This window comes from Orcinus orca, chromosome 2 (assembly GCF_937001465.1).
Source record: "Orcinus orca chromosome 2, mOrcOrc1.1, whole genome shotgun sequence".
Classification (NCBI taxonomy): Eukaryota; Metazoa; Chordata; class Mammalia; order Artiodactyla; family Delphinidae; genus Orcinus; species Orcinus orca.
In genome coordinates this window covers 126,296,063-126,323,929 of record NC_064560.1, presented here as the reverse complement: position 1 = coordinate 126,323,929, position 27,867 = coordinate 126,296,063, and the positions used below count along the sequence as shown (strand labels likewise).

The 27,867-nt window shown below is 40.3% G+C and overlaps 1 protein-coding gene and 3 gene segments (V, D, J or C); 1 reads left to right on the top strand and 3 right to left on the bottom strand.

Moving 5' to 3' along the window:
- Window positions 1-27,867, top strand: part of SALL2 (spalt like transcription factor 2) — a 915,550-nt gene that overhangs the window by 404,721 nt on the left and 482,962 nt on the right.
- Window positions 5,874-6,621, bottom strand: LOC125963598 (T cell receptor alpha variable 18-like). The segment is given in 2 exon segments: window positions 5,874-6,326; window positions 6,459-6,621. Coding segments are annotated over 2 exon segments (453 nt in total).
- Window positions 20,778-21,757, bottom strand: LOC125963591 (T cell receptor alpha variable 16-like). The segment is given in 2 exon segments: window positions 20,778-21,400; window positions 21,515-21,757. Coding segments are annotated over 2 exon segments (561 nt in total).
- Window positions 24,969-25,715, bottom strand: LOC125963593 (T cell receptor alpha variable 9-2-like). The segment is given in 2 exon segments: window positions 24,969-25,442; window positions 25,566-25,715. Coding segments are annotated over 2 exon segments (519 nt in total).

Genomic DNA, 27,867 nt, shown 5'->3' with positions numbered 1-27,867 from the left:
CAAACAGAAAGGGGATTTATGGTACATGGAAATAGAAGTATCCTTATGGTGATGAGAATTGGACGAATACAAGAACTAATTGATACACAATTATCTAACAGCATCCAAAGGGTAGAAGCTCTGTGTCTGTTGATATTATCAATTAATTCATTCTTCAGTTAGCCAGTATTTAATGTGCAACCACTATGTGCCATGTACTGTGTAATGTACAATACATACATGTTTCCTGACTGTATGGAACTCACAGTTACAGCCATAGCAGGAATTTTAGAAGTCTATACATAAGTATAGATATAGATGTAGATTACAAAAACATATTAATTGCAACACTTCCTTTTGTCTTGGACTTGGAAGAGAGCCTTCAGTACATGAGAACCCATGGAGAGAGTCCACAATACATGCTTGGGTACACTTCCAAAACATATATGAAGTGCATTTGTTCAACTTTCCTTAGCCTATTATGCAGAGTAATGATATATGAGAAAACTGATAATTCACTGAAGAGTTAGAGCAAACAGAAGTGAAGCTGTGATGGTGTGTCTTCCTCAATCTTCCTCAAGCCAAGTTAGAGGAGATTCAGAAGATTGGCTCTGAGAGTTTGAAATGAATCCCCTGGAGTTTGGAGGATTCAGAGGGTCACACTAGGCGGCAATGACAATTTCTCTCACTTTACTGTACTTATGGCCAGAATGCTGATTACTCTGTTATTTTTATCTCTGTGTATATGTGACAGAAAGGTGGCTCATACTTGTTAAATTGAGTGAGAAGCTAGAGAAAGATGATGAGGTATGACCCGGAGTCATGTAGACATGAGTAAAATGTCAGAGAGAGAGAGAATAACACAAAGAGAGGACACAGTCTAGAGCTAAACCTTGCAGACGCACAATAATTAATGACTGGAAGGGAGATGAAGGTGTGTGCGGGAGTGAGAGAGGGAACAGCCCAAGAAGTAGGTACAAACCTCAGAGAGTGTTTTGTCAGAGAAGAAGCTGTTTCTCTAAGAAAGAGAGAAACTTTCTGTAAGGAAGAGAGGATTTGAAGCAAGAGTAAATGGTCACAACTCATGTGTGTAAAGTTTCTGAGAGGTCAGCAATGATGAGGTTTGGAAATTTCGGTTGATTTACAACACCGAGGTTATTAGCACTCTTTGAGGTCACCTCAGGAAACCCCAAAGGCCTCAGGTGACCTCAGAGGAAGCAGAAAACAAGTTACAGGCACACTGTTAATGCATTCCTTCCCAGATGGCATTTACTTATTTATTGTCAAAATAATCTGATGGAGATATTAGAAATATTAGAGTCATGTGACAATCAAGAAAGTTTAAAAAGGCGATTATGATTAGACAGCTCATTGATTAAGGAGACGGGATATGATTTGGGGGATGTTAGGGATCAAGTAGAGACTAGTGACCGTGATTTTACAACGGCTCCAGTTTGAGCTGGTATGCATGTTATCCACAACATTTTAGAAGATACAAATAGATTGAAATAATTGTTAAACAAATAGATTGAAATAATTGTTAAACAAGATAGGTCATTGATTATTTTCGGTCTGGTGTTTTTAAAAATTTTTGCTAACTTTTGGGAATCCTCCTTTGAGTACCTCTCGCCAATACCGCTTCCTGCACCAGATTCTAAGATACATTTTTCCTGCTTCAAATCTTGGATTTATTCCCTTGTAAACTACTTACATCTATTTTCTTCATTAAAAGTTGTCTCTGAAAGACTTTACTTATTTCTGATACATTTTACGAAATTTAACTGTTTAGTTAATTACTTCATGACTTGGCTACATAAGTCTATCGTGGTCTCGCTCTCTCTCTCTCCTTCTCCCTGACACACACACACACACACACACACACACACACACACGCACACGCACACACACACACTTATGCTTTCTTTTCTGGAAAGTGGTTCTGTATTGGGATCATTGTTTTTTGTATACTAGGGATAGAAAATCCTTACACAAGGAAGAATATCTTTCTTTTGGAATTCCAGATGAAAACATATCCACCAGGTTAATTGCCACCTAATATCACCACACAATAGCACAGAGACATTACTCTTTCAGATGTTATATTACAGCTACTCTGAACATATGTGGTACAGAATTGTCTGAAATTGAGGCCATCTGGAGTCATTAGGAGCTAAACTGTAAAGCAAAGCCTTGATGTAAGAGAATTTTCTGTAACAGGCAAAATATGAGTGTTTAGTAGTTGTAGAGTGAAAATGTGCTATACTCCAGGGTCACAGAAATGATCAGGGAGCCCATACCAGAAAGACTAAAGGTAAATTCCTCTTCACCTCCTGGGAATTGTCAAGGAAATCATCAAATACCTGTGTGTTCATTCCAGCATTATTTGTTACTGTGAGTAAAACAATCTAAAAACCTAGTAAGACGGAATTTGCCAAAAAAGTATTATAAAATCATACATTGGGGGCTTCCCTGGTGGCGCAGTGGTTGAGAATCTGCCTGCTAATGCAGGGGACATGGGTTCGAGCCCTGGTCTGGGAGGATCCCACATGCCGCGGAGCAACTAGGCCCGTGAGCCATAACTACTGAGCCTGCGCGTCTGGAGCCTGTGCTCCGCAACAGGAGAGGCCGTGATAGTGAGAGGCCCGCGTACCACAATGAAGAGTGGCCCCCGCTTGCCACAACTGGAGAAAGCCCTCGCACAGGAACGAAGACCCAACACAGCAAAAATAAATACATTAATTAATAAACTCCTACCCCCAACATCTTCTTAAAAAAAAATCATACATTGGAATATCGCCATTAGAATGTGTGATTTTGATCTGTAAATAATGCTGTGCAAATAATTATTTCATAATATACTGTTGGGTAAAAACGCAGAATGGAAAACATCCTATAAGATGTGATTCTGTAGCAGAGTTTTTCCTGACTAGTAGAATTTTTGAGTTGTTCTGTTTTGTTTTGAGTATTACTTCTTTGGATATTCTATTTTATCTGCATTAAACTTGCATATAGAGAATGTGATCAGGTAATGGGGCTGGTTCTGAGCAAACTGAAGAGCTTCATTCCTCCTTGGTGTCAAGACTTGTGGTGACATTTATTCTGTGTACATCATTCCAGGTCATTCATGGCACAGCATGAGACAATGGGACAGGGAGAGTCCAAGAAGTGCCATTTAACAGATACTTCAGATCTAACATAGTGACAAGACTTAGTCAGCAATGCATGAATATTTGTGCAGTGAACCTAAAAGTCTAACAATTCAGGTGCAGATTTGGCCAAATATTACTGAATTTTTTTAAACCAAATCACTTGCTTTAATATAATCACCATAAAAAAGTTTTAAATTTTTTTGGCAAATGATCTACTTCAAGATGAAGAATTGAAGATAAAGATGCTTTTGATGAATGACACTTTTAGGTATGTTCTCTGAGCCAGAGAGAGAGCATTTTCCTTAGAGTGAGGTTTCCACTTCTAACTCCCCTGCCCCGCTGACACGGCCCCTGCCTTCTCGTGTCCTTACCGAGAATCTCACTAAGGTTTTCATAGCTGGGGGACACCTCACGTTGAGATTTGAGGTTTCTGTGGGGTTCCCACAGGGACCTGCATCACTGTGGTCTCTCAGAGCACAGAAATACACCGCTGAGTCCCCAAGCTGCAACGGTGTGATGGTAAGGCTGATGGAACTGGCCGTTTTCTGGAAGTCCAAAAACTACCGACCCTCTGTTGTATTCACTCATTGTAAGACTCCTGATGAATAAGGAAAATCATTTCCCCACTTGGTGTTTGTTTGTACCATAATAAATAATAACTATAACTACTAGCTTCATATACACAATCCAAGGTTACATCCTCCTTCTCCAGCATAAAAATTTCTGGCTGGTCCTTTATTTTTTAATTCTTTTTTTTTTTTTTTTAAGAAGATGTTGGGGGTAGGAGTTTAGTAATTAATTTATTTATTTTTGCTGTGTTGGGTCTTCGTTTCTGTGCAAGGACTTTCATTAGTTGTGGCAAGCGAGGGCCACTCTTCATCGCGGTGTGCGGGCCCCTCACTATCGCGGCCTCTCTTGTTGTGGAGAACAGGCTCCAGACGCGCAGGCTCAGTAGTTGCTCCGCGGCACGTGGGATCCTCCCAGACCAGGGGTCGAACCCGTGTCTCCTGTATTAGCAGGCAGATTCTCAGCCACTGCACCACCAGGGAAGCCCCTGGCTAGTCGTGAGTGACTTTCTGGGCTGTGATGGATCCTGGGGAGAAGAAAAAAATTTATATATATAATATATAATGGAGAGAGACAGACAGAGAGACAGAGAGAAAGAATTAGGCTGATTCTCCTGGTGGAACCCCGAGGGCTGCAAGGAACAAACATTGGACTAAGACTTCTAATTCCTCTACCCATTACTCAACTCTCCTACATCCACCAGACAATAATAACCTGCCCTACCCCCAAACATGGGAGCTGAGTAGAGCTGAGTCTTTTTGTGGCCATCCTTACCAGCCTTACCAAGGCGGACGGAGGCTATGACAACTCTCAGCAGGCCAGGGAACCCCATGTTGGAAGCTCTTCCTCTGAGTGAAATGTGCTGTGTTCTGTCTCAAATTCAGGTCTAAATGCCTGCCCTGTGCCTGACAGGGCACGTGCACAAGTACTGAAGTGTGAGATGCTTCTGCACCAGAACAGGAAATGTAATTTGCCGCTATCAGTTTGCCTGTGGCACGTCATGGCTTGTTGACCTGCTTGGTGAATCTAACCTACCTATTTAGACTTTATTGTAATTAAGTTGACAACAATTATATCAGTGCTGCAGTCATTTGCCATATGCAGCCAATGCATCTAGGATAGACGTAAGTTTTATGAGCAATACAATTTGTTATGATTATGGTGACTTCTGAGAACAAATAGTCATCCATGTTTTTTTATGGCTTTTTTTTTTTTTTTTTGGCCTGCAGCCAAACTCTACAGTGAAATAAGCTCACAGATTCTTCTTCCGGACAGGAAGGTCAAACTATTTACCCTCAGTCATCATAACTTTTCTTCCTTCACTCCAAGGCATTGGTTCCTGGGGAAATTTACATTGGATAAAGTTCCTTGTCTGCTTAATGCTATCACAGCAAGTTTCCTGGTGGACAAAATTTGTCCAGCTGTACGTGTCTAATGCCAATCAATAGTCAGTCTGTGCTAGAAACACCTTCCTTTCAAGTATTCCATCCTATAGTCAAAATGAATGCACAATCACCAGACCATGCATTCCTAGTTCCTTATATCAAAAATGTAGCCATTCGGGCTTCCCTGATGGCGCAGTGGTTGAGAGTCCACCTGCCGATGCAGGGGACACGGGTTCGTGCCCCGGTCCGGGATGATCCCACATGCCGTGGAGCGGCTAGGCCCGTGAGCCATGGCCGCTGGGCCTGCGTGTCCGGAGCCTGTGCTCTGCAACGGAAGAGGCCACAACAGTGAGAGGCCCGTGTACCTCAAAAAAAAAAAAAAAAAAAATGTAGCCATTCAAAAATCACAAATGCCTTTTCATCCCACTGCTGCAGCAGCTCTGGCTCATTTCACTAAGAGCAGCGCCTCAACAGCCTTACGTCTCAGCCGCGTGAAAATTTGTGTATGATTTGCTTGGCATCCCTGTGCTGATTTATGATTGTGATTCAGCTGATGCAGCTTTTAGTCATCTATTCCTTTTCTCTTCCCTAAATGAATATATTAATATCGTGACCTCTAACATGCATCTTACATTAAGAGAAAATAGATGTTTTTGAAAGTCAGTCTAGAGAAGCGAGGAGTCTTTCTGGCTGAACAGGGACGCTTCTGGGGATCATAGCTTGGGTTTTCTTTAAGACTGACGTCCACCCTATTCTCCCTGACGAACAAGTCCCAACCTCCTGGGTTTCTAGGAATTAGATCTGAGCTTGATTTATTTTCCTGAAAAGCTCTAAATAAACTAAACACTGCCCAAGGAGAGAATATACCTCTTCCTCCCAAGGCTGCTCACTTCAGCCCTCCTGCTCCCCTTGGGTTTGTGTTCAGCTCCCCCTGCAGCCCCTCTCACCGTGTCACTCAGAGCACAGTAATACACAGCCGAGTCTGATGCTTGCATTGAGGGTTTCTGCAGGTGGAAGGAGCTGTCACTCGTAACAAGAGTGGCCTGAAAACCTTGATGCTCTGCCCTCCGGTTTGCCTTCGAGCCCTTCAGGAGGAGTTGCGGAGCTTTGTTGAGATACTGGACGTACCAGAAAAGATAGATATTTGAACCAGAGGTCTGGTAAGTGCAGGGCAGGGTCCTAGGCGCCCCCTCTGAGACAGTCACTGGGCCTTCTGTCTGGTTCACTGAGTCTCCATTGGTCCCTCCTACAAGAGAATCACTTTTTTATGTTATAAATGGACAGAAGGAGAGTTTTCAGCCAGAGAAGAAAACTAAAAGTTACCCATAATTATAGGAAAATGAAAAATCATGAACATTTAAGATAAAATGTTACTTACTGAATATTAAGAAGATCACAAGAACAGAATGAGTGGCAGAAAACATGTTGGCAACGGTCCTTGCTCCCTAGGATACACCAAATCTAATGGGGCTAGTTTGCAGCTGAATATTATAGAAACTCCTCACTTAGAAACTGAGAGCCCCTTTCTGCACAGCAGCAGTAATCTGTCTTGTGGCTACAAAGTAAACAAGTCAAACCAGCACCTGGATAAAAAGAGGAACCACATTTGTAGGAAACCCCGCCCTCTGGTGTTCATCCTGAAAATTGCACCACAGCTATATCTGACCTCTTTCTCCTGATAAAATATTAATAGCTTGAGGCATAGATAAAGGAGAATGGGACAGGACTCAGAAGAGAGCTCTAAACACGAGCATGCTTAGGGAAATATTCAGTTGTTGCTTCCATCATTTTCTGCATGGTACAAGTATCTCTAGCTACCCAAATAATCCCAGGCAGAATTTTTAACTGGAATAGTCAGAGGTCTCTTCCTTGCATATGTCTCCATGACTCCCATGGGTAAGAGAGGGATTCATCTGCCTAGAAAGTGCTCCCTAATCTCCCCAAATCCTTTGCCTGAATTACTATTCATCCCCAAGACTCATTCAGCATGCCACAGAGGAAAAATTACCTAAGGCAGGTCTCAAGTAATGTGTGGTTGGTTGAAGAGGTTTTTATCCCTATCCATCATGAAATGACATATTTGTAAAATACAATAAAAACAAATTACTGTAACTTCTTCATTGATAAAGGTAGAGTTGACCTTCCTTCCAACTGGAAAACTGGACAAACTGTATGAAACAACTTTTGGACATTGGACTACAGGTAGCACAGAGATAAGGAAAACAGATGAGGTGAGCCCGACCATTGCCCAGCTTACTTCATGCAGGCAGCTTCTCGGCACCAGTGCAGGAGGGATTTACCAAAAATAGCCCAGCTGTCTCACTGTGAGATTGAGATGGAATAGGAGATTAGGGATCTTGAATCACCTAGAATTTGTGGACCAGTGTACCAGAGAGGAGGGACGTGTACAAAAAGAGAGAGAGAGAGAGATAATGACAGGGGGGTCACTGTGAATCCTGTGCGGAGTACTAATCTGCAACAAAAGAGAGAAAACTCATCGGGTTTGGTAAACCACCCTGAAAAGGCCTCCTTTGGGCCCATGAACCATACTTAGGTAACAGCAGCCTTACGAGGGATAGGTGACCTTACTTAGGTGTCTTGGTTCTTGAAACACCTTCTTTTATTTTATTTTTTATACAGCAGGTTCTTATTAGGTATCTATTTTATACATATTAGTATATATATGTCAGTCCCAATCTCCCAATTCATCCCGCCACCACCCCCTCCCACCCCGCTTTCCCCCGTTGGTGTCCATATATTTGCTGTCTACATCGTGTCTCTATTCCTGCCTTGGAAGCTGGTTCATCTGTACCATTTTTCTAGATCCCACATATATGCGTTAATATGTGATATTTGTTTTTCTCTTTCTGACTTACTTCACTCTGTATGACAGTCTCTAGGTCCATACACATCTCTACAAATGACCCAATTTCGTTCCTCTTTATGGCTGAGTAATATTCCATTGTATATATGTGCCACATCTTCTTTATCCATTCGTCTGTCAATGGGCATTTAGGTTGCTTCCATGACCTGGCTTTTGTAAACAGTGCTGCAATGAACATTGGGGTGCATGTGTCTTTTTGAATTATGGTTTTCTTTGGGTATATGCCCAGTAGTGGGATTGCTGGGTCATATGGTAGTTCTACTTTTAGATTTTAAGGAACCTCCATACTGTTCTCCATGGTGGCTGTATCAATTTATATTCCCACCAGCAGTACAAGAGGGTTCCCTTTTCTCCACACCCTGTCCAGAATTTGTTGTTGTAGGTTTTCTGATAATGCCCATTCCAACCAGTGTGAGGTGATACCTCATTGTAGTTTCGATTTGCATTTCTCTAATAATTAGTGATGTTGAGCAGCTTTTCATGTGCTTCTTGGCCATCTGCATGTCTTCTTTTTAGAAATGACTATTTAGGTCTTCTGCCCATTTTTGGTTTGGGTTGCTTGTTTTTTTAATATTGAGCTACATGAGCTGTTTATATATTTTTTAGATTAATCTTTTGTCCATTGATTGGTTTGCAAATTTTTTCTCCCATTCTGAGGGTTGTCTTTTCATCTTGTTTATAGTTTCCTTTGCTGTGTAAAAGCTTGTAAGTTTCATTCGATCCCATTTGTTTATTTTTGTTTTTATTTCCATTACTCTAGGAGGTGAGTCAAAAAAGATCTTGCTGTTGTTTATGTCAAAGAGTGTTCTTCCTATGTTTTCCTCTAAGAGTTTTATATTGTCTGGTCTTACATTTAGGTCTTTAATCCATTTTGAGTTCATTTTTGTGTATGATGTTAGGGAGTGTTCTAATTTCATTCTTTTACATGTAGCTGTCCAGTTTTTCCAGCACCACTTATTGAAGAGACTCTCTGTTCTCCAGTGTATATCCTTGCCTCCTTTGTCATAGATTAGTTGACCATAGATGCATGGGTTTATCTCTGGGCTTTCTATCCTGTTCCATTGATCTATATTTCTGTTTTTGTGCCAGTACCATACTGTCTTGATTACTGTAGCTTTGTAATATAGTCTGAAGTAAGGGAGCCTGATTCCTCCAGCACCAGTTTTCTTTCTCAAGATTGCTTTGGCTATTCAGGGTCTTCTGTGTTTCTATACAAATTGTGAAAGTTTTTGTTCTAGTTCTGTGAAAAATGCCATTGGTAGTTTGATAGGGATTTCACCGAATCTGTAGATTCAGTGGAATCCCTATCAAGCTTTGGGTAGTATAGTCATTTTCACAATATTGCTTTTTCCAATCCAAGAACATGGTATATATCTCCATCTGTTACTGTCATCATTGATTTTTTCATCAGTATCTTATAGTTTTCTGAGTACAGGTCTTTTGTCTCCTTAGGTAGGTTTGTTCCTAAGTGTTTTATTCTTTTTGATGTGATGTTAAATGGGATTGTTTCCTTAATATCTCTTTCTGACCTTTTGCTGTTAATGTGTAGAAATGCAAGACATTTCTATGCATTAATTTTGTATCCTGCAACTAAACCAAATTCACTGATTAGCTCCAGTAGTTTTCTGGTGACATCTTTAAGATTATCTATGTATAGTAGCATGTCATCTACAAACAGTGACAGATTTACTTCCTATTTTCCAATTTGGATTCCTTTTATTTCTTTCTCTTCTCTGATCTCAGTGGCTAGGACTTCCAAAACTATGTTGAATAAAAGTGGAAAGAGTGGACATCCTTGTTTTGTTCCTGATCTTAGAGGAAATGCTTTCAGTTTTTCACCATTGAGAGTGATGTTTGCTGTGGGTTTGTCGTACATGGCCTTTATGATGTTGAGGTATGTTCCCTCTGTACCCACTTTCTGGAGAGTTTTTATCATAAATTAGTGTTCAATTTTGTCAAAAGCTTTTTCTGCCTCTATTGAGAGGATCATATGGTTTTTATTCTTCAATTTATTAATATGGTGTATCACACTGATTTGTGTATATTGAAGAATACTTGCATCCCTGGGATAAATCCCATTTGATCACGGTGTATGATCCTTTTAATGTATTGTTGGATTCTGTTTGCTAGTATTTTGTTGAGGATTTTTGCATCTATATTCATCAGTGATATTGGTCTGTAATTTTCATTTTTGTAGTATCTCTGTCTGGTTTTGGTATCAGCGTGATGGTGGCCTTGTCGAATGAGTTTTGGAGTGTTCCTTCCTCTGCAATTTTTTGGAAGAGTTTGAGAAGGATGGGTGTTAGCTCTTCTCTAAATGTTTGATAGAATTCACCTGTGAAGCCATCTGGTCCTGGACTTTTGTTTCTTGGAAGATTTTTAATCACAGTTTCAATTTCATTATTTGTGATTGGTCTGTTTATATTTTCTGTTTCTTCCTGGTTGAGTCTTATGATGCCTTGTATTTCTTATGATGCCTTGTATTTCTGTCTCTTATGATGCCTTGTATTTCTGGGGTGTCCATTGTAACTTCTCCTTTTTCATTTCTAATTTTATTAATTTGAGTCCTCTCCCTCTTTTTCTTGATGAGTTTGGCTAAATGTTTATCAATTTTGTTTATCTTCTCAAAGATCGAGTTTTTAGTTTCATTGATTTTTGCTACTTTTTTCTTTGTTTCTATTTCATTTATTTCCTTTCTGATCTTTATGATTTCTTTCCTTCTACCAACGTTGGGTTTTGTTTGTTCTTTCTCTACTTCCTTTAGGTGTAAGGTTAGACTGTTTATTTGAGATGTTTCTTGTTTCTTGAGGTAGGATTGTATTGCTATATACTTACCTCTTAGAAGTGCGTTTGCTTTATCCCATAGGTTTTGGATCATTGTGTTTTCATTGTCACTTGTTTCTAGGTATTTTTTCATTTCTTCTTTGATTTCTGCAGTGATCTCTTGGTTAATTAGTCACTTATTGTTTAACCTCCATGTGTTTGTGTTTTTTTTACGTTTTATTCCCTCTAATTTATTTCTAATCTCATAGCATTGTGGTTGGAAAACAAGCTTGATATAATTTTAATTTTCTTAAATTTACTGAGGCTTGATTTGTGACCCAAGATGTGGTCTGTCCTGGAGAATGTTCCATGGGCACTTGAGAAGAAAGTGTAATCTGCTGTTTTTGGATTGAGTGTCCTGTAAATATCAATTAAATCTACCTGGTCTATTGTGTCATTTAAAGCTTGTGTTTCCTTATTAATTTTCTGTCTGGATGATCTGTCTATTGGTGTAAGTGAGGTGTTAAAGTCCCCCACTATTATTGTGTTACTGTCGATTTCCTCTAGCTGTTAGCATTTGCCTTATGTATTGAGGTGCTCCTATGTTGGGTGCATATATATTTATAATTGTTATATCTTCTTCTTGGATTGATCCCTTGATCATTATGTAGTGTCTTTTCTTGTCTCTTGTAACATTCTTTATTCTGAGGTCTATTTATCTGATATGAGTATTGCTACTCAACTTTCTTTTGATTTCCATTTGCATGGAATATCTTTTTCCATCCCCTCACTTTCAGTCTGTATGTGTCCCAAGGTCTGAAGTGGGCCTCTTGTAGACAGCATATATATGGGTCTTGTTTTTGTATGCATTCAGCGAGCCTGTGTCTTTTGGTTGGGGCATTTAATCCATTCACATTTAAGGTAATTATGGATATATATGTTCCTATTCCCATTTTCTTAATTGTTGTGGGTTTGTTTTTGTAGGTCCTTTTCTTCTCTTGTGTTTCCCACTTAGAGAAGTTCCTTTCGCATTTGTTTTAGAGCTGGATTGGTGGTGCTGAGTTCTCTTAGCTTTTGCTTGTCTGTAAAACTTTTGATTTCTCCATCAAATCTGAATGAGATCTTTGCTGGATAGAGTAATCTTGGTTGTAGGTTCTTCCCTTTCATCACTTTAAATATATTGTGCCACTCCCTTCTGGCTTACGGAGTTTCTGCTGAGAAGTCAGCTGTTAACCTTACAGGAGTTCTCTTGTATGCTATTTGTAGTTTTTCCCTTGTGTGCTTTTCATAATTTTCCTCTGTCTTTAATTTTTGTCTCTTTGATTACTATGTGTCTCAGTGTGTTTCTCCTTGGGTTTATCCTGCCTGGGACTCTCTGTGCTTCCTGGACTTGGGTGGCTATTTCCTTTCCCATGTTAGGGAAGTTTTCGACTATATTCTCTTCAAGTATTTTCTTGGCTCCTTTCTCTCTCTCTTCTCCTTCTGGGACCACTACAATGCAAATGTTGGTGAGTTTAATGTTGTCCCAGAGGTCTCTTAGGCTGTCTTTATTTCTTTTCATTCTTCTTTTGTTATTCTGTTCCATGGCAGTGAATTCCACCATTCTGTCTTCCAGGCCACTTATCCATTCTTCTGCCTCAGTTATAGTGCTATCGATTCCTTCTAGTGTGTTTTTCATTTCAGTTATTGTATTTTTCAACTCTGTTTGCTTGTTCTTGAATTCTTCTCGGTGATTGTTCTTTAATTCTTCTAGGTCTTTGTTAAACATTGCTTGCATCTGCTCAATCTTCGCCGCCGTTCTTTATCTGAGGTCCTGGATCACTATCATTATTCTGAATTCTTTTTCTGGAAGGTTGCCTTCTCCACTTCATTTAGTTGTTTTGAAACACCTTCTTTTCACTTCTTGTCACATTCTTGTTTTAATTCAAGTAAGTAATTTATTAAGAAAGTAGAGTTTCGATACTTAATAGTATTAGCCAGACTCTCTTCATTCCAGAGGCACGTGTGTGGTATTTATCTGTCTCCTGTTTCTTTGTATTATTAGGGATTCAGGAATCTCAATGTAAAGAACTGTTTGCTCAGTGTCGGTCAGCTTGTTTGTCTAGTTTCTTGTGCAATTATTTGTGCTAGTGAAGTGAACACAGCAGAAGATTTGACAGGGTCATTTCATAGCTTGTTCTTTCCCTAGGATTAGGTTTACTTTATGCAAAGTATGACTGTATTTATAGCAAGAAGTCAAAACATTGTTACTTGCTCACATCAACTATTTTAAGGCATGGGGACTTTGTTTCTGCAGACAGCTGTGATGTTGCCTTACACGGACTCTCAGGGCAGTGCTGTCAATCTAGTAACAATGGCTATGACTAAGTCATTTGAACACAAGAATCGTCTTCTTCAAATGATACATATTCACCTACATAGATTTTCTCACCAGTTAAAATGATCTATTTTTTAGCTCTTACTAAAATTAGGGTCTTGAGTAGAGTTATCCTTCTGGCAAGACTCTGGCTCAGCGGACCACCTAGGTACTCTTATATTATTGTGCGTGTTCAGCGATCCCTAGGCTCAAGCATTCATTCTGGAAATTTACAGAGTTGTCTACAATGTGTAAACCAAAACCAGACACGATTCCTATCTCAAATTGCTTTCAGTTGAGTGAGGAGCAGGTAAGTAAAACAAATCGTATGCCCTGCCTGTACTCCCACTAGCCTGGACCCAGCCATGTGGAATGAGGGCTCAGACTGGAAGTAGAGAGCTGATGCAGTTATCACCAGGGAAATAAAACCTGCTTGAATACTTTATTTCCTCTATTTAGATTTATTTTTGTTCTTTTATCTCCCTCTCCATTTCTTTGGCCTGTTTATCCTGATGTTTAACTCCCAGTGCTCAGGTGTCCAACACCCAGTGTGCAGGACTCCAGAATGTTAGGGAAGAAGGCAGTGTTTACCTTCAGGTGGTTGTCCAGACATCCACCCTGTTAGGTGAGGACAGAGACTACATCTTCCAGTACCATTAAAACTATGACAACTGTTAAATTCTCCATTATGCAGTATGCAGAAAGCAAACAGCATGGCTGGCTAAGAAGCAGCAGGAGGTTTTGTTTGGAGTTACATAAAAGTTGACAGAACTATTCCTCTAGTTTCTTGATCCTTTGGTGGAATCGTCAAGAAAATCTTGGCTCAGGTGTTATGCAAGGCAAACTGCCCTGCAAGATCCCTGTATAGCACAGGGAACTATACTCAATATCTTGTAATAACCTATAATGGAAAAGAATCTGAATAAGAATAGATACGTATGTATAACTGAATCACTTTGCTGTACACTTGAAACTAACACAACACTGTAAATCAACTATACTTCAGTAAAAATATTTTAAATGTTTAAAAAATATTCTTAACACTTTTATCCATTTAAAGAACTGAGATGCTTTTATTTGTAAAGTGCAGTTATTCCATTTGTCTTTAATTTGTTAAAAATAACGTAAAGAAAACAAAAGCCTCGAAACCAAGGGAAGTATTCTAAGTTGGCCATACAGATGATTAGAAATATGCTTTTATTATTTAATTTGTTGCTATCAAACAAAAAACTGCAAATCTAAAAATTCCCATGTAATTCCTACACCCCAGAGGTTGGCAAACAGTTTTTCTGTAAAGGGTCAAATAGTAAATAGTTTAGGTTTTGAAGTCATATAGTCTGTGTCGTGACTACTCAACTATGCTCTTATAACACGAAGCATCCATGGTCAATGCATAAATAAATGGACATGGCTGTTTTCCAATAAAACTTTATTTACAAACACAGGTGGCAGGCTGCTCTGCCCTATGGCTGTGCTTTGCCAATCCCTGCTATGCCATAAGAAGGTATCCATAAAGTTCCAAAGATTTCTTTTTTTTAATAAATATTATCATATCTTTTTGAGGAGACTTAAAATAAAGAATACATTAACGGATAGAAAAGAAGAAGAAGGAAATTAGATGATCCTAATGCCTAAGATACATTGATGCTGAGTTTTCAAGGGTGAGACACACAGATATGGACGCTACCATTAAGGAACTCACAGAAGTAGTAGTGAAAATAGGTCTTAATCAAATAATCAAAGAAATAAAGCAGAAACTGCAAATGTGAAAATGCAGAGGTCTATAATTCTAAATATGCCCCCTGAGCTTCCTTCAGCTACTGACTCTTGGACAGATGTATAAGAATGAATAGGCATTTACTCTTTTTTTTACTCTTTTGAAGGGAGGAAAAAAATTTAGGAAAAGGAAAATAAATAAGAAATCACCTACAGTTGCTATGAAGGGGTCATATAGTAGGAAAAAGGTACTTTTAAGAAACTTAAGGACTTCCCTGGTGGTGCAGTGGTTAAGAATCCGCCTGCCAATGCAGGGGACATGGGTTCAAGCCCTGGTCCAGGAAGATCCCACATGCCGTGGAGCAGCTAAGCCTGTGCACCACAACTGCTGAGCCTGTGCTCTAGAGCCCACGAGCCACAACTACTGAGCCCACGTGCCACAACTACTGAAGCCCGTGCGCCTAGAGCACGTGCTGTGCCACAGAGAAGCCACGGAAATGAGAAGCCCGCGAACTACAACGACGAGTAGCCCCAACTCAGCACAACTAGAGATAACCCACATGCAGCAACAAAGACCCAACGCAGCCAAAAAATAATTAATTAATTTTAAAAAAAGAAAATAATACCAGTATTGTTGAAGAGAGAGAGAGACAGAGAGGGAGAGAGATTAGGAGTACATTGTGAAATGAGGTTGGAGACATAACAAGATCCTAAATTATGCAAGGTTTTGTAGGTCATATTAAGAAGTTTTGGGACTTACCTGGTGGCACAGTGGTTAAGAATCCACCTGCCAATGCAGGGGACATGGGTTTGAGCCCTGGTCCAGGAAGATCCCACATGCCGTGGAGCAACTAAGCCTGTGCACCACAACTAGTGCGCCTGCACTCTAGAGCCTATGAGCCACAACTACTGAGCCCACACACCGTGACTACTGTACCCCGTGCACTCTAGGGCCTGCGTACCGCAACTACTCAGCCTGCGTGCTGCAACTACGGAAGCCTGTGCACCTAGAGTCCGTGCTTCACAGCAAGAGAAGCCACCACAATGAGAAGCCTGTGCACCGCAACGAAGAGTAGCCCTGGCTTACCACAACTAGAGAAAGCCCACGCGCAGCAACGAAGGCACAATGCAGCCAAAAATAAAATAACTAAAAAATTTAAAATAAGTTTCTCTTTATTCTAAGAGCAAATGGGGATCCAGGTGATTGACATGCTCAAATCTGTACTCTGACAAGATCATTCTCACTGTGGTACAGAGGACTACATTGAAGAATGATGGGGTGTGTCACATGCTGGGGAGCAAGGGACTAAAATGGATTTTTAATTAGGATGGTGGAGGTGAATTAGCGTGTGGGGTTTGTGACATGTTCTGGAGACCTTCAGGAAGCAAAGTCAACAGAACTGGGAGATAGACTAGATATACTATTTCAAAAATGAATAACTATGAAGCAAAAAAACCCATATGAGTCTTAATATACCCTAAACTGAGGATAGCAGAAATAGCTATTTGCCTAAAGAATGCCTATTCTCTCCTATTTCTTACTAATAGAACCACAGTTTTGATGTGAGTGACAACATGCTGAGACTGAAAAAATACTGACATCCCAGACTCCTTTGCAGACGGGAGAAAGGTGGGGACATGGAATAACACTCTGGTAAGTGAAATGTAGCAGCTGTTGGGTGGATTTTCTGGAAATGATTGACTTGGCCAGCATGTACTCATTTGCATCTTGACGTTCTCTTTCTTTCTGTCTGTAATGTGTATAAAGTGGATGGATCTCTAGCAGTTTCTGCCAAGTATATAAACAAAAGTGACACTTTAAGGACAAGAGACAGAGAGCTAGAAGGAAGCCCCTTGATTTTTTATAACATGATGACGGTAGTATACCAGCCCTGGACTGCATATGATACATATGACAGAGCTTCTTCACGTGAGAGGAAAGTAAACTCCACCTTGTTAAAAACATTATTATTTGAAGTTTTTGTAACTTGAAGCTGACCCAGTCTCTAACTGATATAGAAGATGTTCATTCAAAATACAATGCATCGGGCTTCCCTGGTGGCACAGTGGTTGAGATTCCGCCTGCCGATGCAGGGGACATGGGTTCATGCCCCGGTCTGGGAAGATCCCACATGCCGCGGAGCGGCTGGGCCCTTGAGCCATGGCCGCTGAGCCTGCGCGTCCGGAGCCTGTGCTCCGCAACGGGAGAGGCCACACTAGTGAGAGGCCCACGTGCCGCACAAAAAAAAAAGCTATTGAGTCAGTCTACCAAACATTTAAAGAAGAATTAACACTGATCCTTCTTAAACTATTCCAAAAAATTGCAGAGGAACGAACATCTCAGCACTATCTGCTTCATCACTTTGGTCTTATGATCCAGCAGATCCAAAAATGATGCTTGGCGTTTCCATGGCGAATAGGATGGAGACATGGGAAACACCAACAGGAAAATTGCAGCATAGTCCACTGGTATTGGGGGCTGTGGGCAATATATGCCCTTTTCTTTAAATATTGATCCTCCTTTTAAGAAACAGTTTCTGACTTGCTAATTGACCATGGCAAAGTCTGAATATCTAACTTAGGAAAAAACTAACTTAGTGACCATGCAGCCTGAACTTCCATCATGAACCAAGTGTTGTCCAACCTACATACCTGCACTGTTGATCATGCCCAGCAGCAATCTATCATCAAGTGGAAATGATATATAAGAGACGGGGCTCAGGCATCCCCAGAAGATCCAGGTAAGCTGAATGAGTAAGCACCTCAGATTCCTTTGACACAAACTCTTCTTCTTTTGTATACTCTCCCTTAACCATGCCTATAAGCTTCTGGGGAGTTCCTTATAATCAGTTAATAAGGAACAAGAAAATCAAGCCTATTTTTCATATGGATTTGCACATTATTTTGGTACCACACAAAACTAGCACTATAGCCCACTGAAGGCTGAAGATGAAGGACAATCCCTCCACATCATCAGGTGATACCTTTTGGTTATTCATGTTCTCTACAGTGAGAGATGGCCAGAGGTACTGATCTACAGTGATTCTTCGGCAGTTGCTAATGATTTTTCTGGTAAGAGACTTGGATGGAACAAGATCGGAAGATTAGTGCCAAGGAAATCTAGGAAAGAGGTATCTGGATGGACCTCTCAGAATGGGCACAGACTGTCAAGATAAGTATGCACTATGTGGAAACTGGCCAAGGGAAATGGAAGCTCTTAATAATGGACAAAACAATGCACTCTATGGATGTGTCAGCATCTTTCCCCAGCCACCTCGATGCTTGGTCAATGATCCCATGAGCAAAGTGGCCTTGCTAGCAGGAATGGAAGATATGCATGAAGTCAAAAATATTGATTTCCCCTTACCAAGCTTGACCTAGCTAATGCTCTTGCTCAGTGACTAATCTGCCAAACTCAGAGACTAATGCTGAGGCCCTGATATGGTGTCATTCCCCAGAGAGACTGCCCAGACACCTGATGACGAGTGGATTGCATTAGACATCTTCCATGATGGAGATGACTGAGATGTGTTCTCACAGGAGTCGACACAGATACCTGCATATGAATTTGTCTTCCTTGCTCATTGTACTCTGCCAGCATCATCCTTATAAACTCACAGAATGCCTAATTTCATCAAGGGATTGCCCACAGTATTTCTTCTGAGGAAGAAACTATTCTCACTGCACAGGATTACAGCAGTGGGCACATGCCCATGGGATTATTTATCTTACCTCATACCCCATCACCCAGAAGTGGCCGGCCTGTTGAAATGTAGAATGGCTTATTGATTCCGTTATAGCAGCAGTTGGAAAACAACTCTGTAAAAAGATGGGATTGTGTCTTATATGATGCAATATATGCTTTATAGCAGAGACTATTATATGATGTTTTCTCCCCCATACCCAGAATGCATGAGTCCAGGAATCAAGGAAGTGGCTCTGGGAGTGGACGCTCTCACGATTATTACCAGTAGCCTACTAGCAGTATTTTTGCTCCCAATGTTTGTAACTTTGAGCTCTATTGGTTTGGAGGTCTTACTCTCTGAAAGGAGGAAGGCTTTCACCAGGGGAGACAGCAATAATTTCACTGAATTGGAAGATAAGACAGCCATGTGGCCATTTGGGCTACATATTTCTCACAGCAGTGGTTAGAAAATGAGCTTACTCTACTGACTGGAGTGATTGATACCAATTACCAAGGAGGAATTAGGTAGCTGCCACACAACAGATATAAAGAGGACTATGTCTGGAACCCAGGAGATTTCCTAGGGGAGCCTCTGGGAACTTCCAAGCCTGATACTAAACGTTAATGTTAAATTACAGCAAGCAATAAAAAGACAAGATTTTTGAGTACTCAGACCCTTTGAGAATGAAGATTTGGATCACACCACTAGGGAAGTAACCTAATCCACTGAGGTTATGGCTGAGGGCAGGGAAAATATAAACTGTGTAATAAAAGAAAGAAGCCGTCCATGTCAATTGTAGTATCGTGACCAAATTGGGAACCAAATAATGTAGTAGTTTTCTATATTTTCTTTTTGCTTTTTATATGTGTGTTCCTTTGTATACATTGCCATTCTCTTCTTCTTTCTCCTCACCATAATTATTTTATATGCAGATTGTCAGAGATTAAGTTTACAATTTAGTCTGTGTATAACAGCATTTTCAGTGAAATTTCCTCTGAATTTTAGAAGTAAGTAATACAGCCAGTGATCCGTAGTGACTGCTGGGATTATGGGTCTCCTCATTTGGGGGAAATGATGAGAACGTCTTCACTTGTTCAAAGGACAGCTTTAGCTTGTTAGATAGAAACATAGAGTCATTTCACCGTGTTTGGAAGTTCAAATGTGTATGGAGTGGAGTGTAGGAAAGATCAGAAAGATGAGGCATGCCACTTGTCAATTTATTGCCTTTCAATTATAAATCCACCCTTCATGGATTCAGAGGGTGACTCTGGACATGGACCTTGTAAACATTTCTCCTTCGCCAGCTGCCATGTTGTTAAGCTTTGTCAGTAGAGGGAACGGGAAGGACACTGCAGGAAGAAGCAGCCTCTCTTCCAGGTCCTAGCATGTTTTCCACACTTCTGTTTTATTTTTGTTTTTGATTTGCGTTGCGCCGGCCACTTACTGCTGTGGCCCCTCCCACTGCGGAGCACAGGCTCTGGACGCACAGGCCCAGCGGCCATGGCTCACGGGCTCAGCCGCTCCGCGGCATGTGGGACCTTCCCGGACCGGGGCACGAACCCATGTCCCTTGCATCGGCAGGCGGACTCTCAACCACTGCGCCACCAGGGAAGCCCTTCCACACTTCTTGTTCCTGCAGTGCTTGGCCATCCTGTGGGACACCAGTGATGCTCACCTCCAGCAACATTTAATGACAACCCCCCAGGTGGTTTCTTGGCAGGTTTCACAAGCACCCAAGCAAATTCAGCAGCACTCCTTTGCCAGCTTTCTATTAATGGTGTTGGAACCCTGGGAGGTGTTATTCTGCCTGTCAACCTTGTTCTCTGGCACCTCAGCAAACTTCCCCATCCAGCAGGCTGCAGCCACACAATCCCCAATGAAGCCTGAGTCATTGGCTTGGTAGGAGAAGGGGGTACAAATTACAACGTGTTGGTTTCCTCGGAACTCTGGCTTAGTCCTAGAGATAACAGCGTCTCCCTACCTATGCTATTCTTATGTTCTTTAGAGTTCTTTTTACTCACTAGTAAATAATTCCCTGTTATTAGTTAATAATTCTTTATATTAAACTTTCCTTCTTCAAATTGCTATGATGTTTCTCCTGATTGCACTTGATTTGGGTAATATGGGTCCATGAAGTGCATGAGAGGAAAGGCATTAGCTGTAGAAAGATCAGCGACCACATGTCGGGAAACAGTATCCTCCTTTTCAGGAACTGTGCTTCAGTACGTGGTGATGAGCACACGTTGGGGTGGATGCTACGGCAGAGGAGATAGAGAGGAGGGACTGCACCACTTAAGCCTGGGGAGCCCCTCTGGGCCAAGAAAAGGATTTTTATGCCATTACATAGTTTTATTTCAAAAGTATTTTGCCAGGTACTAATCTATAGAATAAATGCACTTACTATTTTAAAAATTAATTTAGGCATTGTAGGTAATGAGAATTTCCTTGAACAAATTTTTGAGATTAATCTATAGCTAACTGACAACTGATGGCAACTGTATCTGAGAGATAAACTCAGTGTCAGTCTCTAGAGAGAGAATGCCCCACTGTGGCCAAATAGGGAACTTAGAAATATTTTCAGTAACTCTTAAGGGGTTTGTGCTCTGCTTCCTTTGTAAAACCAGTTACTGTGTCCCTCAGAGCACAGTAATACACCGCTGAGTCTTCCTCTTGAGCTGATAGTTTTTTCAGATGGAAGGATGCCTCACCCTTGTTGAGGTCAGCCGTGAAACCTCTGATACTCTCTCTTGAGGTGTGTCTCAGGAGTAACTGGAGGTGTTGTTTGGGGTAGTGTACATACCAGAAGAGCACAGGACTCCCAGAATATGAGTAGTTGCACTTCACCTGCACTGGGGACCCTTGAAAGACGGAGATGTGGTCCTCAGGCTGAGTCACTGTCTGGGCTCTTGTTCCTCCTGTAACACCAATTCTGGGTCAGGGATTGTCTTGCAGACAGAGGAGAATAGTTGTTAAACTGATTCTAAATCAGAAGACCAGAGAAAGATAGAATAAAAAGAGACTTTACTCACTGAGTGTGAATATCATCACAAGCACTGAGATGAGGGTGGGCTTCATGTCCGAGCTGTGAGGAAACAGGAAGCTCCTTTCTGCAGGTTTTTCCTGGAAACAGTTCAGCCACATGGACACCCTGACAGAGCAGTGAGTGAGTTTACACTGGCATGCAAAGTAAAATCTCTTCCTCAAAGGGCTGGCTGCTTTCTGGCTTTCTATCAAGTTCAAGTTGTGTAGCATCTTCCTCTAGAGGCCCTATCTGATACTGCAGATAATCTCGGGCTTCAGGAGGCCTTCAGTTCTGAAACAGAATGGTGAGGGATTTCCTCCACAGTTAGTAAGACAAAGTGTAATGCTGTAGTAAGTGAAGAAGCATGTTACCAGAAAGGTCCAGATAGAGATATCGACGGAACATAATAGAAAGTCCAAACATACAAATTATTTATGGAAATTTAGTTATCAAAAAATAGTGAAAAGATGGTATATTCAGTAAAATATGTCTTCATGAATGGAAAGTCATCTAGAGATCAGCAACTAAATTTGGATGCATACCTTAACATCAGCTACGAAATAAATTCCAAAGAGAGATAATTAATATTTTAAATAAAATGAAAGCATATTTCTATAAATTTAGGATGGTCATGAATTTTCTAAACATGAGAGTCAGAAAGAATAAGGGAAAATATTGATAGATCAGCCTTCACAGAAATTTAAGCTTCTGTACAAGTATGTTAATGAAATGTGTAAACATTACCATATCAAGGTATTTTCCATTCATCATCATTGATTCTGACCTTCCTCACACCAGGAATGGCCCTTTAGAATTTTAGTTCTACAGGGTTTTTTTGACCTAAGAATAAGGCAATTCTAGAAAGATGGTAGATTTAAAATGTCCCTGATCCCCTGTGCTTAGCCAAGGAGCTTCTGTGGAAGCCAGCCATGCTGTGCCAACAGAGCTTAAGGGAGGTGTCCCATTGAGGCTCATATAGAAATCTGGGGTCAATAGCAGGGAACTTCAGGATGAAGAGCAGAAAACAATAGGTTGTAGAGAAAGCTTGGCATGTACAGATCAATGGACATCTAAGAAGGAAATTAGTTGTTTGGGGAAAGCCTTTCCTCTAGCCCCCAAATAGCTGAGAAGAAAGTAACAGGTAGGCTGAGTCCCAGCTGTCCTTAACGAAGAGGAGTACAAGGAGGTAGGAGAGCAAAGAGATTTCCTTCTAGTTTTTCAGCAAGGTACTGGCATTGCTGCTGAGACCAGTGCCCTACTGTCTGCTACATTGCTGATCACAGGTATAGAAATATCTAGGCTTTCCACCCTCACAACATTGCCTCCACTTAAAGTGCCCCAGTAATCAGACATGTCAGGAAGGAGTAAAGAAAGGGAAATGATACCTCAGAGAAAAATAAGGGCTTCATCTGGGGAAAATATAGTCTGAAAAAATTATCAGAGTCAGTGACACAATTTCCCTAGCCAAAAATCAGGACACATAGTTTGACAGTGATCAAGAATTCATTTACAAGGAAGCTCTCACAAAGAAAGAATATCTCACTCAATGCATTCTTTATTTATTGAATCTCTTAGAAGAAAACATAGGAAAAATACTCTTTGACATAAATCACAGCAAGATCTTTAATGACCCACCTCCTAGAGTAATGAAAATAAAAACAAAAATAAACAAGTTGGACCTAATTAAACTTAAAAGCTTTTGCACAAAATCTGCAGATTCGGTGCCATGCGTATCAAAATTCCAATGACATTTTTTACAATCCTAAAATTCATATGGAATCGCAAAGGACCCCAAATAGCCAAAGTAATCTTGAGCAAGTAGAACAAAGTGGGAGGCATTTCACTTCCTTATTTCAAAATATAATACAGGGCTTCCCTGGTGGCGCAGTGGTTGAGAGTCCACCAGCTGATGCAGGGGACACGGGTTCGTGCCCTGGTCCGGGAAGATGCCACATGCTGCCGAGCGGCTGAGCCCGTGATCCATGGCTGCTGGGCCTGCGTGTCCGGAGCCTGTGCTCCGCAACGGGAGATGCCACAACAGTGAGATCCCCGCGTACCGCAAATAAAAAAAAAATAATAATAATACAAAGCTTTTGTAATCAAAACAGCATGGTACTGGCATAAAAACAGACTTACAGGCCAATGGAACAGAAGACTCCGAATTATTATTTGTGATTTGATTCATATGATATGCTTAAAAAAACTGCCCTCCAAAATATTGTAAATAGTTTACACACACAGAAGTTAAGCCTCCCTGAATTCAAAATTTCATAATTTCTAGTGGCAGAAAAATGAGTCATTCAAAATGTTGAGCCTGGAAAGCTGCCTCAAAATAAACTAACAAACAAAAATTAAGAAAAATACAAAGGCTTAAACCTCAACCTCTCTACACATACACACACACACACACACACATGCAAATTTAAAGATTTAAAGACAAAATTAATCTGAGAAAAACTAAAGAAAATGTGAGATAAAATTTTATCATTTTAGAGTGCTACAGATTTTTAAGCATGAAATAACTCAGAATCCATAAAAGAAATTTTTCAAAAATTGACTACATACTATTTTTAAAATTCTGCCTGCCAAACAAGACCATAAACAAAGTCAAATAGGTTAATTAAACTTTTTTAAAAGACACATATATGTGACAGTCTTATGACAACTTTCTTAACATAGAGAATGTTCTTTAAAATCTATATTTAAATGACTATAACACAGTAGATGGGAAGATATATGAATAGACAATTTATACAAAAATATGTAAATGACTTTGAAATGAAGCTCCATCTCATTCATAAATTTTAAATTATTAATTTTTTTTTAAAAAGCCTAACTGATAAGCAACAGTCCAGAACCTTAGTAATACACAAGGTTTGGGGAAAATAGATATTCTGCCTAATCATGACTATTGTGGTAAAACTTATCTAGAAGAAAATTTAGTTGAATCATAGACTATGAGTATGCTACTTTCTTGAATAATAATTTTTTCCTTGAAGTGAATAGTTAATTATTACATTTTAAATTTTTAACTATTTTGGCTTATGTACTTATATGTGCTATTGCTCAATTCATCAATGGCTAACTTCCAATTTTCTGCTGGGTTTGGGAAATGATCACTGCTTGTTACACAGGCACTGGTAGAGAACATGGGTAGTCTGCTGCTTATATATTTTCAGTCTTCCTATTTTCAGCCTTCACTCCCTGAACGCCCTCAAAACACACAAACACACACAGCACCATCCACCCTAATTATTCAAGTGTAATTAATGCTTCAGGTTTCTAAACCCTTCCACAGGGGTACAGCACACTTCCAAGTGCTGCTTGTTTCTTCTTACATTGGCCCCAAGTCTCATTGTTTATGTGACTTTACCTTGAAATTACTTTTGCCCTGGATGAGGAATTATTGATGTCAGACTCTTTTTTCAAAATCACTAATGAAGAGTTGGGTATAGGGAATATTCACTTCTTGTTCTTATTCTCTAGAAATTTGTATGAGTTTTGTATCAACCAGAGACTGAGGGACAAACCACCATAGACTGTGCCACAGAGTGGATCAAATGGAGAGACACTCAGCCTCCAGGCCCCTTGTTGCCACTCAAAGAGTTTGCGCTCAGTTGCCCCTGCGGTTCCCATCACTGTGTCACTCAGAGCACAGTAGTACACAGCCGAATCTGAATCTTGGACTGAGGCTTTCTCCAAGTGGAAGGATTTTGATTCTTTGTGGTATGTGGCTTCAAACTCCTTATTGGTTCCCTTGTCATTGTCCTTCATGGCTTTCAGAAGGACCTGTGGACCTTCTCCAGGATATTGAACATACCAGAAAGTAATGGGGTACCCAGGGGCTGAATAAGTGCAATTTATGGTCAAGGCAGCCCCTTCTGGAAGAGTCATTTGGCCATCCATCTGGGTCACTGAGTCTTCACGGGTTTGTCCTGGGGAAAAATAAAAGAGTTCTGTATCATTTTGGGCATAAAGCTCTGGGATAAAATTATGATTAAAGGTTTTGTTGACATAACAGAAGAAAGAATCCAAATTTTTAGAGGCATTTTGCTTACCAAGTACTAAGAGTATCACAGTCACTAAGCCTGGAGAAGAGTTCATCTCTAGAGTGTCTCCTGAATAATGTCCTTGACTCTTCACATGAAGAAATATTGAAGTCACAGTGAAGGGATAAACCTAAGCCTAGTTTCAGACAGGAAATGTGTTTGTGTTGGGAAACTGCACCTCCTGGTGGACAGACACTGAAATGGGATGCACGTTTCCTGGTCTCCTCAAGTCAGAAAAATGTTATCCTTGACTTTGTTCATGAGGTACATGCCAGTCTTCAGGTGGTGCTTAGAAATCTGATCAAGAGCTGCCATAACTTCTCAGGTCTGTTTTGCTCTTAGGACACTACCTGACATGGAAGTTCTTTAACAGAGCATCCCAGGTATTTCTGCAGCTGAGAAGATAACAGTTCTCTTAAGCACTTTATATAGTACTTTATATTCTCAGGTATCCATGGTGGGCCAGCCTATAATCCACTGAATGTCAGAAAAGAATCTGAGGTTGATTACAGAGGACGTAATAAGAAGCCAAATCAGTACTGAGTGAATCTCTGTGTTTCAGCATTGTACCCCAATTTATAGAGCAACAGTGACTGACATGTGTTACATGCTCACTAAATATTTGTTATACCAAACAAAACTAATGAATCAAGGGTCACTGATTGAGGAATCACTACTACTTGAAATATAATATTTTATCAGTCCCCAAATAATATCTTTTTAATAAAATCTTTTCAGAGGAAAAAGCCACGCTATCTTATCAATAGTCAAAGAATCCTGAATTTCAGAATCATTAAAATGTGAAAACAAAAGAAATATCATAATTGAAATGATCAAATCCTTATAGAATGGTCTGAGATCAATGTCTTATTCTCCTACTATTTTCTTGACTCCAAGATAAAAGGGTTGGCCTATATGAATCAGACAAGTACTAATCTTATACTCTTAGTGAATAACCTCAAGGATGCTTTCTGTTACCATCCATCTGCCATATTTTATTGCCAAACTTAATCGAATAATTTTCCTCCACTGGGTTAGTAACTCTAAAGATGTGTATTTGTTTCAAAAGCCTCGAGCATGAGTTAGGACTCTCTTTTTTCCCAGCTTTTCAAATTATTAAAGACACAGCTGATATTCATACAACAGCTGATAATAGAATCAATGTGTAAGTGATTTAAAATTACAGGTTCTGGGATCCCACAACTAACTTCATGAATCATACTTTCCAGGATTGAGACCCACAACTGTGTAGTTTTTTTTTTTCCCTTGGCCCTGCTGCACAGCTTGTAGGCTCTTAGGTCCCCACCCAGGAATTGAATCCGGGCTCTCAGCAGTGAAAGTGCGGAGTCCTAACCACTGGACTGCCAGGGAATTCCCACAAGTGTGTAATTTTTTAAAGCTCCCAGATGGTTTTGTTGCAGCCAGTCTGATGCCAGTTTATAAAATTTCATTTGTGATCAGTGTCCTAGACTGAGATGGTCATCAAAGATCAGGGAGTAGGACTTCCCTGGTGGCGCAGTGGTTGAGCGTCCGCCTTCCGATGCAGGGGACACGGGTTCGTGCCCCGGTCCGGGAAGATCCCACATGCCGCGGAGCGGCTGGGCCCGTGAGCAATGGCCGCTGGGCCTGTGCGTCCGGAGCCTGTGCTCCGCACGGGAGAGGCCACAACAGTGAGAGGCCCGCGTAACGCAAAAAAAAAAAAAGGTAAGATTTTTTGAGTTAAAAATTTTTAAGACTTTTAAAATGATTTTTATTGGAGTATAGTAGATTTACAATGTTGTGTTAGTTTCTGCTGTACAGCAGAGTGAATCAGTTATACATGTACATATATCCACTCTTTTTAGATTCTATTCCCATGTAAATCATTACACTCTTTTTTAGATTCTATTCCCATGTAAGTCTATTCCCATGTAAGTATTCAGTAGAGTTCCCTATGCTATACAGTAGGTTCTTATTAGTTATCTATTTTATATATAGTAGTGTTATATGGCAATCCCAATCTCCCAATTTATTCCTCCTCCCCATTTCCCCCTTGGTAACCATAAGTTTGTTTTCTACATCTGTGACTCTACTTCCGTTTTGTAAATAGGTTCATTTGTACCATTTTTTTTAGATTGAACATATAAGCAATATCATATAATATTTGTCTTTCTCTGTCTGACTTACTTCACTCAGTATGACAATCTCTAGGTCCATCCATGTTGCTGCAAATGGCATTATTTCATTCTTTTTTATGGCTGAGTAATGTTCCATTGTATGTATGTACCACATCTTCTTTATCTATTCCTCCATTGGTGAACATTTAGGTTGC